Here is a 19485-nt window from a genome sequence, read left to right as displayed (position 1 = left end):
CATTAACACTGGTACAGAGATAATACGGGCAGCACAACTAAAGTTTGGTTGCTAGTCAAACACTGTATACTGTATATAACTGCTCCAATCAAATTATAACATCTAAACCTAGTACGCTAGGTAAAAAAAAAGAGTAACTATGAAATACTCTAAATTCTTAAATCCCTGAGTGTCTACAATACTTTTATTTGAGCCATTAAACACTACTGAAATAAATCAGGGATAAATTCAATGCTGAATTTATTTGTGCACCCCCAAAATGGGTAGAAATCCCATTTTTTGGCCTCTGGTAAAGGTCCATGTTTCACACTGTTATAAGGAAAGGCTTCAGATGGGTATTGTACTCCATGTAATTATATACATCACCCCCCCCCCCCCCCCCCCCCCCACCACCACCACCACCACCACCACCACCACCTCTTCTTCAAAATGGCTGATTCATCATTGGCCTCAGCATGACTTTGCGCTAATGGTCTCTGATTAAAATATCTGTTGTGTAGCAGTAGGTAGGTTTTTAAGAGACCTGGCACGACTGAACTTTATCCTCAACCATCTTGATGCTTCTCTCTGTCTCGGTTTTAAAACAGTCATGATAGTGTGGACAAGGCTGAGGAAAAATCGAAGCGGTGAGTAAGAGAAGAAAAGGGAGATAATTTTTTTTTTTTTAAAGCGAGGTGGACATCATTCACTTCCCACAAAGCAGAAAGAGGTAATCAGAGAACCAGAGAAGTACTGTATCAGAGCAAAGTGAGGGCAATGCTAATGCTCGTGCCTGTGCCAAGCCCCTCATCAAATCATCATAATCACGGCATGTCAAGCGGCCCTGGAAAAGAAAAGGGAAAAAAAACTATCATTAGCCACGGCTGAAATTGTAGACATCTGCAATGCGAAACCCTCAGAGTGGATCTATTTCTATTCCTCACTTTGTTGCTGCTGTCGTGGCAGCATATACACCGCAATTAAGTCTGACAGCGCTGCTCGGCATCAAGAGAAAGCGAGTTAGCGTGAGTTAGTGAGAGGAAAAGCGGCAGGAGGGTGTTGTTGTTTTTTTTTTAACATAAAAGCGGCGTCCAGACAGAAAGAGAGAACGACAGACAGAGAGAGAGAGAGAGGGAGAGAGAAAGAGATTGCACACCAGTCTCATTCTACATTGATGAGCTTCATCAGACAAGCTGTTTTTCCACTTGTTTAAAAGGTTAAATGCAGACGGACTTTGTCGAGCCGCGCCGAAAGAACACCCGCGAGGGCCGTCAGGAACGTACCGAGGAAGACAGAGACAGAGGGAAGGGGAGGGAGGCTCAAGTGAAAGGAGGACGAAAATAGAACCCAGACAGGAAGGTGCAAAATGTGGCTAATAAACATCTCATTTTTCTCAGCTGTAAGGAGGAGATGGAAAGAGAGACAAACGTGCAGAGAGCAAGACGTTCTCAAGTAATGATCTCCAGCACCCTGGCTCTTTGTTTCTTCCTGTTAAATCTGACTAATAGTATTTAGTCCCGGTCTAGTTGACGAAAACATGACAGCAATTTCAGTGATATAGCAATATGGCACATTTATCAATAATAGGCCTCATTTATCAAGCTGTATATGAGCGGATAAGTTCGTAAATCGTTCGTACGAGCATGTATATAAGAAATTTCGTATTCAGGAAAAACCTGTAAATTCGGAAAAACCTTCATATCCTACTCATGCTACCGAGTGTGTGGAAATGTATGCATAAGAAGACTAATTAACATAAACCTCGACTTGATCGACTTTGGATTATATCATTTGCATTACTGCACTTTTATATCTGGTTTATACTGTCGAGTTTAAAGTATTTTTTGTTTGTTTGTTTGTTTTTTAATTACATTAACAGCATTTAGCTGATGTCCTTATCCTGGTGTCCTTATACTAGCTATTTATCTCATTTATACAACTGAGTAATTAAGGGTTAACGGCCTTGCCTAAGGTCCCAACAGGGGTAGCTTGGAAGTGCTGGGGTTTGAACTCCTGACATTCTGAGCTGTAACCCAGAGCCTTTAACCACTGAGCCACCACTGCCCCACTGATATAATGTTTACATGCTTACTAGGTGTCAGGAAGACTCTGAAATTTATGATCTGAAAAATGCAGTAATTGAAAATCCTATCTCATACATTTTGTGTTATTTTTGACTATATTGATACTTTCCACTATTGCACATTGTTGCCATACAGCAACAATTTACAAGCTTACCCCCCCCCCCCCCCCCCCCAACTCATTCAAATATTAAAAATTGACAAAAACACTAAAACATGTAAAGGTAATAATTAAATTCAATTTTATTGTGTTTTTGTATAGCGCTTTTAACAATGGACATTGTCTCAAAGCAGCTTTACAGAAACATATAAACACAGGATACAGATTTTAAGCGTGTGAATTTATCCCTATTGAACGAGTGGGTGGTGAGGAAAAACTCCCTAAGATGATATGAGGAAGAAACCTTGAGAGGAACCAGACTCAGAAGGGAACCCGTACTCATCTGGGTAACGACGGATATTGTGAAAGTAAAGGGAAGTTCATTATGGTTTAATATGAAGTCTGTTTTGTTGAAGTAGTCCACTGTTCACTAAAGGAGACTTGAGTGTAAAACTGCATGTGGTAGTTGCAGTCCCAGGGCCATCGCAGCAACCGTAGTCCCAGCAACCACAGCGAGAATGTCATGCTGTAGAGGGTTAAATAGCTCTATCTTCTGTCTTTCAGCCTTTAGCCTCATGGTTCATTTCATGTTCCCAGCTGCCTGTGCACTTCTGTGGAGTTTTGTGGGTGTCACTAAATGCAAATCAGCTGAGTCGGGAATGCACTTTGCACTTTTGCGAGTATGTAGAAAATCAGCATTTCAAAAACTTTTGTAATCAAGCAGAAATTTTTTTGTTCGGTTTGGCTTACGCAAAACATTTACAGGCACATTGTGAGCACACTCATTACACTGCATTTAATAAAAACTGTGATTATAGGCTACTTCTTACATGTCGCTAGCTAACACGTTATATTAGCCTAACAAGACTCTACAGAAACCTGTTGGTTTTTTCTGGTGGAATAAAACAAAAAATAATGTTGCTGGAGTTTTAGAAAGGTTACTTATTTTAACAAACGGATTACGACGTTCGTGCACCAAGTCTAGCTATTTTCAGGCTGCCTATCAAACTAAGGGGGCATAAGCAGCTAGTCTTGCTCACGGCTAGCAGGTTTTATTGTGGTTCTTCAACATTTAATAACATTTCTGTGAAAGTAGGTTTTGTGGAAATCAGGACCTTTTACGGTTTTAAAGAAAATGTAAAGAGCGGATTTGATTGGAAATTGTAGCGATACACCTAACCACACCTCTTTGTAATGTATTCATTGTGACTCCACCCCTCCACCTTTGATTTAGTTATGCTGCTCTTTGCTAGGTTAACGTTATGGAAAATATCGAGAATACACAATGCGGTGATTTGATGTTGTCATTTTATCCTGTATTATGATTATGATCATTATGATCACGATCCTAATATCTGATCCCTCTCCTGCTTTTCCTTTAGGCTCCCAGAAGTCCGAATTTCAGACAACGGGCCTTACGAATGCCACGTGGGCATCTACGATCGGGCCACCCGGGAAAAAGTGGTCCTGGCATCAGGGAATGTCTTTCTCACGGTCATGTGTGAGTACACAGCTAAAGGTTTTCTCCCTCTCTCTCTCTCTCTCTTTTTTCCACCTATTGATTTTCTTTCCTGCTGATCGACTCCGGTGAGGTTTTTCTTTTTCCATCTCATTCTATTAACCATGTCCGGTGGTTTTGTGGCGGTTTGGATATCCAGCATCAGCACTCTATTACTCTCTGTTTTGAAAAGAGAAATGAGGAAATGATGTCGAGAGGAAATGATGCCTGATATGCGCATAATAAGATCATTACAGGCTTTGGTTCATGATGCTAGCTAGAACTTTTAGCAGGTTTTTTTTTCTAACGTAAGCTCTTTCGGCTAGCCTCCATCCTGTGGTTAGCAAAAGTGCTTCATCTTCTGGCAATAATTAGTAATATGAAGACGTGAGAGAGGAAGAGTTTGTGTGCGTAATGACATTTGCGCAGTAAGAATGCTATTAGTGGAGCTGCCTGGTTGTGATAACAGCCTTTGAGCATGCCGAGGTGTGTGTGTGTGTGTGTGTGTGTGTGTGTGTGTGTGTGTGTGTAGTTGAGTGCCTACACTTCCGCTAATCCTCAGCAGCGTTTGTCATCCTGCGTTTATACACTCTCACAAATTCACATTGCACAAATTCAGAAGTGCACCTTCAGTGCCATGGGAACATCTCGCAATTGTGCGTATTTATTTTCTCGCAATTGCAAATTATCGCTCTATTGTAACATTTCCTTTTTTTATTTTTAATTTCGTAATCGCTAGATAAAATGGTGCCGTTGCATCACTACACATCACTCCCAAATGTGAGTAAATATCACTCGTTTCTTTTAATCTGGTAATTATGAGTTTATTTCTCACAACCGTGACCTTTTATTTATCTTGTAATTGCAAAGTTAACATCACACAATTGCAACTGAATCTCGCAAATATTTCACAATTGCAAATTTTTTTTTTCTTCTGGAAATTGCAAGTTAATATTATTCAACTGTGACTTTTATTATTGTCTCATAATTATGAGTTCTTTTCAGGAAACTGACTTTTTTTCTTGCAGTTGCAAGTCACTAATATCAATATTGTGACTTACATTTTGAGCTTATAATTGCGAGGTATTTTCATGCAACTATGACTTTTTGCTCGTAATTGCGAGTTTATATCACTGTTGCATGTTTTCTTAATCTTGTCATTGCGAATTAATATTTCATAAGTGTGACTTTTTAACTAGATATTGCAAGTTTTTTTCACTCACTTGTGGCATTTTTTTATCTTGTAATTGAGAGATTTTTTTTTTTTATGTAACACTCCTCGTATAAATTTTCAGTAAATGTCTCCTTACATAAAACCTCACTTGTTACATTTAAAAGATTTGGGCATCAGGAGTGCACACTGGCTTTAGTGGATAGCACGTTTGCCTTGCACTTGTGTGCGTGGAGTTTGCATGTTCTCTCCGTGTTTTGAGGGTTTCCTCTGGGTACTCTAGTTTCCGCCCCAATCTAAAGACATGCATGGTATACTGATTGGCATGTCCAAATTGTTCATAGTGTGTGTGTGTGTGTGTGTGTGTGTGTGTGTGTGTGTGTGTGTGTGTGTGTGTGTGTGAGAGAGAGAGAGAGAGAGATTGTACCCTGCTATGGGTTGACACCTCATCCAGGGTGTCCCCCTCCTCGTGCCCCGAGTTCCCTGGGATAGGCTCCAGGCTACCCACGGCCCTGTGTAGGATAAGCGGTACAGAATAGGAGAGCATGGATGGATGAAAGGATGAATGTCAAGTCCTTGTGAATGAGCTGTATTTGTGAATAGAGCTTTTCTTATTTTTTGGAGTAATCAGTGGCACAACTTTTTATTTGGTTTTTATTTCATTTAAAAAAAACTCTCTCAAACTGAATTTTTTATTTTGCATTGGGATTCTTTGGATTTTGAAAGAAAGCCTGTACTGTTTGCTTTTCTAAGCTCTCTGTAATGATTCAGAGGAAACTGAGACTCTCAGTGGTACAGCATATCTCATATCGCATTCTTAACTTCGCTATGCACTATTTATGAAATGGCAAATTAAATATAGTTCAAATAAAATCATATGAACTGTTATTAAAATATTTTATTACAAAATTTATTTAAGGACCAGAAGTAACTTCTTTCTTATATATATATATATATATATATATATATATATATATATATATATATATATATATATATTGTCCCAAATAGGCAAATATTGAAAGCTCATCTTCTGTTTTGAGCACTTGTTCCTGCACTAGGTTGTTTATAGCTCGCAGTACAGCAGGAGGCTTAGAATACCATACCGTTGTTGACTTTGCCCTAACTTTTTTTTTTATTACTTTTTTTTTTTTTTACCTCAGAACAGACCTCATTTGCACAAGGATTATTGCAATCCCTTGATAGGAAGAAAGTGAATTGTGCTGCTAGTTTGACATGCCAGATCGGTCCCTCGTGAGGGAAACAACCTGCCTGTTTATGTCAGCCAGTCTCAGACACTCCCTCCCCCCATTTAAAAATGTAGTGGCACTTCAGAAGAAAAAAAAACATGCTACATTTTTCAGTTCACCTACACAAATAACTGTGGTGCATTTAGCTGTTTTTTTTTGTTTTGTTTTGGGTTTTTTTTTTTTTTACAAAAGTTACAGTTTTCACAGAAAATAAAATATACAATAGAAAATATATTGCCAGTCAAGTACTGGTTGTGCTATATATATATATATATATATTTTAGGGATGCACCGAATGTTCAGCAACCGAAATTATTCGGCCGAAAATAGCGAAAAAAGCATTTTCGGTGTTTGGCCGAATAAGTGAAAAGGCTGAATAAATTTGACCAAATAATGACGTGTTTGATGACGCGACCGGATAGCCTAGCAACCAGAGTGAGACGCGCGAATGTCACGACCTCGATGAGGGGGCACGCACATGCGCAAGCCACGTGCACGAGCTACATGCTCTTCGGATGTTTACTGTGGACACGTGCGTTTGTTTTGTTTCTGTTCCGGAGTATTCTGTCACATCGCAAGACGTAAGGGAGTAGAGTACGGAAGCAGGTAAACACATATTTATTTAAGGGAAGATAGACAAATCCACATCGTAATCCAAAAAATGTAGTCAAGACAGGCAAAGGGTCGGGCAATCGGCAAACAGGCATAAACGGGGCAAAGCAGGAATCAAAGTCGCGGTCACAGAAAACAGGGTCACAACACAAAACAAGAAACATGAACTAGTACTATGGACTGGGAGCGGAAAAACCAGCGGGGACTAAATGAACTAATCTATAGTTTAAACTAACTAAATCTATCAAGGAACATAACATTAACAACATATCTAACTATACTATATCTACTATAATACTCCGCGGGGTGTACAGGGACGCGAGCGGTATATATCCCCAATATAATCAGCCGTATAGAACCGAATAGAAGCATTTTTTGCACTCTTGTCACTGTATTTTTTAATGCACTTTTTTGTTGTAGGCTACAGAGTGTTACATTCTTTCAGCAGTCAGTTATAGGCCTAACAAAGGCTATTCAAGGGGGGCTCAAAGATGACCACATAAAAATATTTTTATTTCACTCATTTATTTATTTAAAGTTATATTGTGCCTTATTGGTAGCCTATGCCTGCTGGAATGAAAAAAAAAAAAAAACGCGAATAAACCTGTTAGGTATTTGGCCTTCGGCCAAGTATTTCATTACATTCGGTTTCGGCTTTGGCCAAGAATTATTTAGTTTTCAACTGTTTTAAAAGTAAACCCAATATCTGTGATATCTCAGAAAATTGTATCATAATATCAAGATATTGATTTATGTTGTATGTTGCCTGACTCGAAATTCTGGCCAGATCAGGTACAGCTTTTACTTTTTTATATTTAATTCTGGGTTATAGTAACACAACTGAGAATTTTTTCTCACTATTTCAAATTATCACTCAATTGTGACTTTAACTTTTTTAAATCTTGTAATGATGAGTGATACACAACTGCAAAATTTATTCTCACAATTTCTCTGAGTTATCTCTCATGGGACTTTTTTCATCTAGCAATTTATGGAATTAAAATTGTGCTAAAAGTATTGAACGTAACTTTTCAAGAAAAGAACAAAATATGCAATGAGAAAGAAGAAAAACACTGGAAATAAAAACAGTGAACTCAGTGGCAAAAATGTAACATTGTTTACAAATAAACAGCATTCTTTGTTAACAGTTTTCTAAGCTTCCTTTTCATTAACCATTGTTTATGAATGAATTTTCATTTCCGCTTTCAAAGTTATCATTTATGTTCAGCAAGTTTACATTCGCCATTTTGGCACAAACCCCTCGTGTGGGCAGGGCTTAACAATGATTTACTCTCATTGGCTAGTGAGATTTAGACTGACAGCTTCCTGACCTGAAAGTAGAGAACTACATTAGTTCATAATTATTATTTGAGGTTTAGGTAGTCTCATATGACTATTTTCTCAAGATGAGCTCGCAGGAGCATCTCTATTTCCTGGGCTGTTGATCCAAATCAGTTAATTGCTGTTAAGCCACGCCCATATAAGAGGTTTATGCCTGAATGGCAAATATACACTTGCGGAGTGTAAACGAATAGTTTGAAAGTATAAACAAGTGACTAGTGAAAAGGAAGCTTAGACAGCCGTTAACAAAGAATGTTGTTTATTTGTAAATCATGTTACATTTTTGCCACTGAGTTCATTGTTTTTAGTTTCAGAGTGTATATTCATTGTATATTTTTTTTCATTTCTTGAAAAGTTATGTTCAATACTTTTGGCACAAATTGTAATTCCATAGCAGCTGAAATATTAACTTGTAGTTGCAGGGTAAAAAGTTGCAATTTTAGTTTCTTATCCCACTATGATGTTATTAGTTTGTCTTTTGATTAACAACACATTCGTGCTATAAATGACACACAACAGACTGTGCTGTGTAAATACACATAGCTGGTGTGCTGGAAGCGTATGATGTTATTCTGCTTATACCACATAGCAATTTGCCAATCATTAAAATGTTTCATTTATTAATGAACAATGTGCTTTTTAACAGTGTATAGTCAGAATAAATGTTATTGTGATGTAACATCTGCAAACAAAGTTATCACTTACTCCATAGCAACGATAAACAATTGTTCTCTCTTGCTCAAAAAACACAGCTTCTCTTATTTACCAACAAAGCAAAAAAAATGACTTTTTAATATCCATTTATTAGTAGTCTTAGATTATGTCCTATACAAGTCCCTGTGTATGAGCTGTTCCCATAAAAACAATAGCGTATTAAAAGAAGCACATTAACGTAAACCTGTTGCTCAACTGCATTGTGGTATAAAAAGCTTTAAGACATCTTTTAAGAATTATTCACCACCATTTTCTCTTTTTGGGACGTGCATTTACTGTATCTTCTTCACTGAGTCCATATGCATAAAAAAAAAAAAAAAAAACTATTACGAAACATCGTTTCAAAACAAATGAAATCGTTTAAGAAGCCCATATATGAAGTAAATGAATTATTTCTTTATACTAAAGCATTTAAGTTTGTGTTTATCAGTGTACACACACTGTTATGAAGCACTAATGGGATAATGTTTCTGATTTTCAAATTATTTCAAACAAAACCTTGTTAACTTCAAGCTAGTGATGGAATAGCTACTAATATAATTTTTTAATGTTTTTGTGCGATAACCAATATTTATAGCTGCTGTAATGCAAGTGATAAATTGTATCGTGGATGTTCAACGACATAACTATAAACATAAGTATAAAATGGTTACAAAAGCACAACATGTCCTACAATAATTAATTAAAAATTTTAATCTTTGTGGGATAAGAGGAATTAAACACTTCTTGACACTTCTTGACATTTCTACATGAAAATACTCTAGAATGTTTTCTTGCTATTTCTTATGTATGCAATGCTTATGAATGTGTTATGAAGGCTGTAAGTCTGGAAATCTGTTTGTTCCTTAATACTTAGTTTCCTTTTCTAGTGTTAGACCATAAACTGGTGCACTTATTAAGTGGAAATATTGTAGTTTGATGTTACTATCTAAAGTGGAGTCATAAATGAGAAGGAAAAAGTCCACACCTGGCCTTTTAACCACTTATAGAGGACTATCCCTTACATAAATTAATAATATCGGAGAAGTGAACGCATTTTTCATTCATGCTAATAGACTCCACTGCATCACTGAATATGCGTTCACACAGTCTATCATCTAATCTTTCAGAAACCACAGGAAGGTGTGTGTGTGTGTGTGTGTGTCATTAGGCCATGGGGAGTATGCAGTTGATCTCCACTGACCCTTAAATCCCCTTTCCCAATATGGACGATGAAGAATGTCATTTTGCATTGCAGCTAATTGCCGTCTAAGCTGAAACAGAATTATTCATAACCTATTAGCGTGCCAGGTTCGCCTGAGTAAAGAGGAGGGGAGGGTAAAACGAGACGAGCACAAAAGAAGGAAAACGAGTGAAAAAAAAATTGTTAATTAGTACGAAGCCATGTAGTGAGTGTTTCAATTTTTTCAAAGGAGCTTCATAAATAAGAATTATCATTTTAATGAGTCGCTGCCAATTATTCAATTATTCGCTCTTCAAAGACTTAATCTTTAAATTCTTTTCACTTCCTGCTATTGTCCTTCACCCATGTTAGAAACTTTTGCTATGCCTTTGAATTGATTTAGAACTTTAGAAACAGCCAGGGAAAGCATAGTAAGTACTTCTATTTATTTGTGTATTACTGTTGTTAAATAACGCATCACCTACAGTATAACAAACATATAACTTACTCCTAACAGGTTTATATTAATGCACCCGTTCTAATACATTATTGTTTCTATGGAAACAGCTCACACTCAGGGACCTGTGTAGCGAATATTACACTCCATATAATCTAAGACTTTAAAGTTTTTAAAACAAAGAAAAACATAACTTTCGATATGGGGTTGATATGAGGTTTTCTTCGAGGACATGTTTATTTAACATTTATGTAAGGAGTCTCCAGTGTCAGTGCTGTGAAACATTCAGAGGTTTTTGCTCTTTGTGAAATATGTTGCGTTTAGAGGTTATTCGGTGACAGGAAGTTGCATTTTTTTGTCTTCTTCTTTTGTGCACTTGTCACATGGACATTCAACAACACTAAATGTAACTATAAATGGATAACTGTGGCAATCCCATTATCTCATAAGCAACATTACATCAATCGGCAAAGCAGTTTTATCCACAGTGATAATTCTCAAAAGAATGATTAGGCCAGATAGTAGATAGACCTGGGATTGGCTTTCTTTCCAGCATTTAGGCCAGCATTTCCTAATCCAGTCCTCTTTGACCCCCATGTTTTTGCTCTTTTCCAAGCAGTTCCCACTAGAGCTGTTGGGAAGTTGGATAAAGCATGAATGTGGATTATCTAAGAGTTATCTGGAATTAGGTTGGGGGAAAAAAATTGGTTATAATGATACTGACTTTTTAGTCATCATGCCCAGGAGGATTTGTACTGAAAACCAAGACGAGGCTAAATTAACTGGTGCAGTCATTTGCTTAAGCGAGTTAATGCTTTGGGCAAAAATTGCTTATAGATGTATCTCAATTGAATGTTGGCTCTGGAAGTAAAGTAAATAAGACGTGAAAAACTAATAGTGGGTAAAATCAGTGTTGACATTTCTGGTAAAACTGTATTCCATAATCTGGGCGATTTTAACAGTTGCACGTTAAAAAAAATAGCATTCTCTTAACCAGGTTGCTTAATTATACTAACAATACTGAATGTATCAGTTTAATAATACAGTACATGAAAGGGGTGATATTTGAACGTCTACCTCACTGTAAAGTCTAAAGTTTTCTTAAGTAGGGCAGTTATTTCCCATAAAGCATTGTTTTCAAAAGTATTAGCACCCCACACTTGATATTTGGCAAAGCCTTCGAATCATTTCCAGTAATGTCTAGCATATCCAGGTTATTTGTGTAGAACTTTTTTTGTGTGTCACCAGGAGACTGATTTTGGTTATTTCTAGACATTTGTTTCAGGTCATTAACCTGAAAGATGCATCTCTTGGATTGAAGGTCTAACTCTTAACCTCCTAGCATAGATGTAGCAGAATTCATGCCGCAATAGAGCTTAAACCACCATCATCTTAACAGCCTCAAGGCATCCAGGATCCAAGACTAAATTCTAAAGTGGGTTTGGGGGCTTTTCCTTGTATGCAGTCCACATACAAATGGGTGAAGATTTGAGAAGATTTGGTAAAGTGACGTTCGGGAGCTGTATTTTGTGAGTTAAGCTGGGTTTACTCTGTAAAGTTTTAATCCTGGTTATGCTGTCGCAAACAAAAGTCGACTAAACTGCAACCATATAGAGCTGATAAAAGTTTTGGCAGTGTGAGAAATCTTTGAGTGTGACTGCTGCTATGACACTCGTTAAAAAGCCACCAATAGAAGGATGGCATCAAATTACGGTAAACTCCATGAGCTACACAGCTACTACACATGTGAATGGACAGAAAAAAATATCCTTATTACCTGAAGATAACTTTGACGAACGGACATTTCATGGTGTCCTCTTTTAACCTGCTATGAATGGCTCTTATTCACCTTGTAAAATGTGTTTTCTCTAGACATAACATTACTGATATTATACCAGGGGTTTGTTTCAGTTTATACAACATTTCCAGCACAAGCCTGGGTGTGAATTGGCAAAACCAAATTGGGGAGAAAAAAAAAATTGCTTGTGGATACATCTGGATTTAATGCAGAGGATTTCACTGATTGATGACATAAAGGAGAACATTAGCCCTAATCTGATCAGGGACATCAGTAATACAAGTTTTTAAACATCTCTTAAAAAAAATCTCATATCCGGACAGCTATAAAATGACAACAGGAGGAGTGAGTTTCAGAGAGGCTGTATTTTCTATGAACTTGGATGTTTACGTCACATGGTCACATGATTATGCTCCATTCACAACGTGGCGGTCGAAGAGGCACTGGAGTAGTGGCTCGTATTTCAGTTTGGGGCAAACCAAAGTTCCAAAAACAGTTTGAAAAACAATAATCACAAAATATACAAGAAGCATCCATTTTTAATTCTGCGATTCGAGAAATTATTAATATCAGGGGTGGGTCAGTGATGTGTGCGGATATGCGTATCCAGACGAGGGAAAAAATGATCAGACGAGTTTGGCGAAAAACAGTAATTTGGCTTGTAATTTTCTCAGAGATGGACAGAGAAAAGCATTGACATAAATAAAGCACAGAAACAAAGTCACAGAGTTGCACCTGTAAAATAAGAAATGACCCCAAGACCCCATTTTAATTGAATCCCATGCAGACGGTCTCGTCGTTGTCTCTTATCGCTATCATCAGAGGATCTTCTGTCATGTCACAGCAAACCAGTGCCTACCTTTCCCATCCTGCACTGCGGCCTACTGGTTTGCTGTGACATGACAGATCATGGCGGCCATGTTTGTAGGCCACAGTGCAGGATGGGAAAGGTAGTCACTGGTTTGCTGTGACATGACATCTTTATTTTATAATCTGGTATGGAGAACACATTATTGAACAGCCCGTTATAAGTTCTGAGCCAAGATTTTATTGGAATCATCCCGTATTATAATTAAATTTTAAACTAAAAAACCCATAGAATCAACCAAACTGCAATAATGAAACTAGGATTTCTGGGTGGATGAAGAAGTTGAGACAATTATAGGTAGTGCAGCTTTGTCATCAAGGACCACAGCTTGATGTAATAGTCATGATTACTGTATACTGAGGAGAACCTGAGTTAGTTTTTGGCTTTTACTAGCAAATAGATTCCTGTTTAATCCTTGATTGCTGGACCCCCGGCCGTCTCCACAAAGACACAGCAAAGTGAAAATGTCCTTCATCAAAACGAGTTTTAACTCACAATTCACGATTTTTCCTCACAGCAGTGTATTAGCTAATTGATTTAATTTCAGACTAAATCATCACCAACAGTCTCACATACACAAGTCTACTACATCCAGATTCTGCATTATTACTGTAAGTAATTAAAGTACATGTTTAGTTTAAGCACCTAAAGATTTACAGGACTAAAAGAACTATATTTTGTTATGGAGTCCATAGAATCACACACTTGATAGAACTACAAGAAGCGCTATTCAGTACCAGAACCTCTTCACCTTTAGAAACCATTCATCCTTTTAAAAATTTCCCCATGGTTTATCACTGAGTAATAAAAACAGCCATGAGCCTGGTAGTTTTTCATGGAAAGGTGCCTCAAGTGTATATGCATGCTTTCTTGTGTGTGTGAGAGAGAGAGAGAGAGAGAGAGAGAGAGAGAGAGAGAGAGAGAGAGAGAGAGAGCGAGAGAGAGAGAAACCATGGATGGTTTTATTGTCAGTTATTTTCATTTGGTTATATGTAATTTGTTGCACTGCTTAATTTTAACATGGCTTGACAATTATCAAGTAAAATATAACCTTTAATTAAAATCCTAGCCTTATAATTATTATAAAATTGTTATATTGATATTATTGTAATTATTATACAATTGGAAAAAGACCATGCAATGTTTTTCCAATCTTTAACTGACCAGTTTCGGTGGATCTGTGCCCACTGTAGCCTCAAATTCCTGTTTGTTGCTGACGAGATGTAACCTGATGGGGTCTTCTGCTGTTTTAGTCCATTTACCTCAAGGTTCTGTCTTTTGAGATGCTTTTCTGCTCACCATGGTTGTAAAGAGTGGTTATTTGAGTTACTGCAACCTTCCTCTCAGCTCTGGCCATTTTCTATTTTCTGAACTCTTCTATCAACAAGGCATATATATCTACAGAACTGCTGCTCACTTGATGATTTTCATATCCTTCTGTCTTCAAAATCTCCAGATCTTCAGTTTCTGAAACCAACCTCTCTGGTACTAACAGTCAAAGTGACTGATATCACTTTTTTTGCTCTTAATTTGCTATTGAGGGTTTATAAAATAATTTAAGAATTCCACTCAACAGCTGATTTAATAAGCAAAATTAACATTAAAGCACTATTAATAAACAAAACAAGCACCAAGAACATTTCAAAGCATTATACATGCATCTGCAATAACAACATAAAAATAGACACAATGGCCCATTGTGTCTATTGTCTATTGCACTGAAGATAAATGATGGACTGAATGAATGAATGAATATACTGGTGTATAATTATAGATTTGTCTTTGCTTTAACTTGCTATTTGTGAAGTTTTACATCAAGTGCTTAATGAAGATGAATCAATGACTGATTTAAAAACTGCAACAATGTGAACAGACCTAATGTCCAGTAAACAGAAGACACTCAGAAGAAGCTCAGGGAAGTAACTTCAAAGGCATAGTCACCCTTGAGTTTCAAGCAGGACCATGGGGCAGACCTCAAGGTCTCAGATGCCTCCAAATACTCTCTATCCATGATTTAGGGAGGCACAAAGCCATGCAAGGCTTTAAAACCATGTTAAGACTTTGGCCTGCTGATTGGAAGGTTGTGAATTCAAATCCCAACACTTCCAAGCTGCCACTGTTGGGCCCTTGAGCAAGCCCTTTAACCCTCAACTGCTCAGTTGTATAAATGAGATAAATGTAAGTCGCTCTGGTTAAGGATGTCTGCCAAATGCCTTAAATGTAAAATAAAATAAAAAATGACTGAAAGAATCTTAAACTGAATCCTGTAATGGATCAGGAACCATTGGAAGGAGGCTAAACAAGGGGCAGCGTGATCCCTTTATTTCAGTAAGCATTCTATTATCATTAAGTCCAAAGATTTAAGAGTTATCACCTATATACAGTAGTATAAGGCATTACAATAATCTTTACAGTAGTTGAATTTACTTTATCTTGTTATGAAAAGATTTGCTACTTATAATAAGAGTTTATTTGATGATCAGATTTGAGGTCCGAGTCAAAAAAAATGACCTCAAAATTCCATAACTTTCAGTCAGCTTTTGCTATTCTCAAGACAGTTATTGAGAAGCTTTATTGAAAGTTAAACAACAACAAACATCCACATTTATCTGAATAGATTTGAAAACTGCATTTTCGTTTTAAAACACTCTCAGTCTACACTGGCATTTTCAAATGTTTTCCTCATGCTTAAACGCGTAAAAATGTAAGTAATTTTGACCCGAGTCCTTTCCAATCTGGTGTTTATTTGAAAGTGAATCTGAAGGTTGTACAAAGTGACATTCATTTTTAACAAAGCTATCAAACTGGATAGCAGGCACAGCAACTGCAGTACAACATCGTACACCGTCTTGTTTTGAGTTGAGTGGGTCACATGACTGCGTCACATGATTAAAAATACATCATTGCTTTGCCATTTTCACAGTTCACAGTACAACGCGAGAACAGTGTTTTCATATTTATCCATTTGGGAAAGCGCTTTCAAAACGCTCACTTTTTCCTGGACAAAGACGCTGTTTCAGGGTGGACAAAAGGCCAAAATGTAGAGAAAAGGATGCATTTTCAAATTTATCTGGATTAAAGTAGACTAGCCTCTATGTCTTTGAATTGATGCAGCAATGTTAAGGAAAAGCAGTTTTTTTTTTTTTTTTTTTAAATGGACAGATGAAGAGGTGGAGTTGTTGTACTGCAGTATATCATCAACCACCATCTTGTTTGTTGCGAGTTGAATAGGTCACGTGACTACATCACATGACTAAAAATACGCAATTGTTCTTGAATATCTGTTTTGTCAGTTCACACTAAACACGAAAACCGTTTTCAAATTTAACCACTTGGTAGAGCGTTTTCGAAAAGCTCCGTTTTCGCTGGACAAAAACGCAGTCCCAGTGTGGACGGAAGGCCAAAACATAGAGGAAAAGGCACATTTTCAAATGTATCCAGATTAAATGTCGACATAGTTTTAGGAGAATATATTGGAACTTTAAATTAGGTAAATTTAAGAGAAAACAAAACAGACAAATTCGTCAGTAAAATTGTTTTTCAGTTTAGGAGTTCTGTATACCAGAAAACAAATAACAGAATATAATCAATAAAATGGATAAATCTTGAAAAGAAAAAATCAATAAAATATTTGTTTCATACAGAACCCCCATAGTGTCATGTAAGAAAAAAAAAATACAGTCATGTGTAAACCGTACCCTCGGTTTTGCAATCTGTACCCTCACTAGGGGGGCTCCGTAGTTTCATGTCGAAGGTTTGTATACCAGAGCAGAAACAATACGTTGAGTAAAAGTAGATAAATCCAGGTAAACAGAGATAAATCTTTACCTCTGCAGTCCAGTCTACATGTTTCCATTACACATGCCCACTTGTAATTATGCGGTGTGTATTTTCAGCCTGACAGCATCACTGGCACCAGGCATTTGGGAAGGTTGTCATGAGGTCAATGTATACACAACATTCATCATAGCCTAGCATAATGAATCCTTGAAGGTTACTGTGGACCTTCAGACTGTTTTCCTTCATCTAATCTTGTGGTAAATCTGTGAACGGTTGCACTTCTCTTCAAAAGACCACTGAGATCCTGTGGATTATTTATACAAGGTACAAGATATACTGTCCTCTGGGTTTTAGTTTCAGCTCAGAATCTCAACAATTTCTGAATTTTTGTCCAAATTTCATTCAAAAAATAAGTGGAATACTTAGGAGAAAGAAAATCGATGAATTATTAAATTGCTGCTGAAAAAGAAGCCCAAGTTTGACCATTGAGCGGGAAATAATCAAGCATTAACTTTCTAAAAACTCTTTTGGAAGACTACAAGTTCCTTTTAATTCTTGCTTCCAGTTTTGTTTTTTCTTCAAACTGCCACCATCTGGTATGTTGATTTGACAGCTCTTTATATAGTCCAACAGCAAGTGCAGTAATTTATACAATTAAAGTGTGAATTCTCTGAGCTGTCAGCTATTCTCCACGCCATATCCACCCTGTATGTGCAAACCAATGAGCTGTCAACCAATCAGGACGCAGTCTCCATCTCCCCGACCTTTAAGGTCACACCACACCAAGAGTAAGAGAAAATTACTCTTACACCTTTCAACGTTCTGATATAAAAATAGTTAATTTTATTCAGACATCGTGATGGAGTTAAACTTAAACAATCTGTAATGCAGCACGGATTCAAACGTTGTTTGCGTAGGTGGATTTCTTCGCCTTTTTACCTGAACTCATGCATTAAAAATCGCTCATTCAGGGGGAAAAGTTCATTTTTAGACGTTTCATGTGTTAAAGTAGGACACGGATTGAAGGTGGAGTCTCTCTAGGAAGAAAATGTAAATCTCAAAAAAATAAATAAATAAATAAATATAATATAATATAATATAATAATAATAATAATAATAATAATAAGGTCCAAATAGAGCAAATAAAAATATTCAATAGCACAGAAGAAAAGTCTTGATAAGCATGCATCTTAAATTGGCCTTCGCTGCATAAATAAGTAAATATGCAAACAAACAAACACATAATTACCTGAAAAGTCCTGATATGAGGTTTAACATATGCAAGTTGTCCTAAAAAAAATCCAAATTTGTTTCATAGAGGTCTCTAAACCAGAGCAGAAGTAAGACAAAAATTTAAAACAAAAATGTGACAAGTAAAAAATATCTTTATTACTTGAATATAGACAAATGCATCAAATATTCATGACTGGTAGAAACTCTAGTGCCCGTATATACAGGGTTTTATGGTATCCACCAGGCGCTTGAGGGGATAAGCTTTTCTGCTTTAGTTTTTTTCCTATTCTAGGAAAAAGATACATACCGCAATCAATAAGATTTAACATGTTGCAGCTCAAATCTTTTTTGTTCCTTTGTTTGTTTTGTTTTCCCTTTCGGAAGACGTTTCAGCCAAAAAAGGGCCATTTTTCACCTCTTCTGGATGAAACCCGTCATCCATAGTAAACATAGTTAACTGACAGTCATCTATTTATATACTTGTCCAGTATTAGCTATGTTATTAGCTAAGTTAACGAATTCAAAACATTCATTACCTTGACTGAAAGTGAGGGTGCCGCATTAGCGCATATTTCATGCAAGAACATCGAGATTATTACTAATGTGAGATGGGGATAAGGAGGTGGGGCTTCCAGGGTGGTCAGTTCATATCAGCGAGTCCAAATCATCTACTAAACTGTCAATCATTCCACATTCTCATGTCCGTTTGTGAGATTCAACTGTCGTTTTTAATTGGTGGATAACAGAAAAGTGTACAGTATTTTTGCTGTATTCAAGTGATGACTCATGACAGAGTATTGCGATGAATCAATATTTAGGAATAGTTTTAATTTTATGATATTATGATGAGGCAAATCTAGGATTGTAAAGTCTAATTTGAGATGTTTTAGTAATGTCAGGCATGAGATTTTATTGCGCATCGCTTACCTTCATACTTTAAATGTAGAAGGGCTGCAGTAGCGGCTCGCTATCTTTCCTCTCTCACACTGAGCTGCTGTTAGCAGATCACATTAAATCTGAACATGCCATGCCTGCTGAGGATCTGGCATTATTTTCTCGGCATGAACACCGGAGCTGTTTATTCACGCCCGCTCCTGACACGCTCCCACGGGGCAAAACTGCTCAGAAAGAAAGGGGCGGGGCCATGAGGGAAAACCAAATAGCCTTAGGCGCAAAGCAGAGTGACAGAAATATGTCATGAGATGAATTTAGGATCTTGTTCTTGAGGTCTGTTCTTCGAAATCACACATAATTTATTCAGTGATTGTAACCCCTGATCTCGTTTCAAAACGATTTAAAGCAGATAATTGTTATAATAATTGTAGCATTAATTTGCATGTACTTATTTATTATCAATTTAATAAAGAATTGTGAATATTTTTATCCAATGCAATTGATAAATGAAGCAGAATCTTTAAGTGCTAATGGTATCTCCCTAACA

At 36.9% G+C, this 19485-nt stretch overlaps 1 protein-coding gene and 1 long non-coding RNA gene across 2 annotated transcripts in view; one reads left to right on the top strand and one right to left on the bottom strand.

Annotated features, from left to right (window-relative positions):
* igsf21a (immunoglobin superfamily, member 21a) overlaps nucleotides 1-19485 on the top strand; it is a 268718-nt gene that overhangs the window by 168799 nt on the left and 80434 nt on the right. The window contains exon 4 of the mRNA XM_017450972.2: nucleotides 3543-3661. Within this exon, the coding sequence (XP_017306461.1) occupies nucleotides 3543-3661 (119 nt within the window). The remainder of the gene's footprint in view (nucleotides 1-3542; nucleotides 3662-19485) is intronic.
* On the bottom strand, nucleotides 506-19157 carry LOC128628912 (uncharacterized). Its single transcript, XR_008393172.1, has 3 exons — nucleotides 18972-19157; nucleotides 18061-18135; nucleotides 506-823 (listed from the first exon to the last, which is right to left on the bottom strand). It is a non-coding gene; the product is annotated as an uncharacterized LOC128628912 (long non-coding RNA).

This window comes from Ictalurus punctatus, chromosome 21, assembly GCF_001660625.3.
Source record: "Ictalurus punctatus breed USDA103 chromosome 21, Coco_2.0, whole genome shotgun sequence".
NCBI classification, from domain to species: Eukaryota; Metazoa; Chordata; class Actinopteri; order Siluriformes; family Ictaluridae; genus Ictalurus; species Ictalurus punctatus.
The sequence above is the reverse complement of the archived record's forward strand: the minus strand, read 5'-3'. Positions and strand labels throughout refer to the sequence as shown.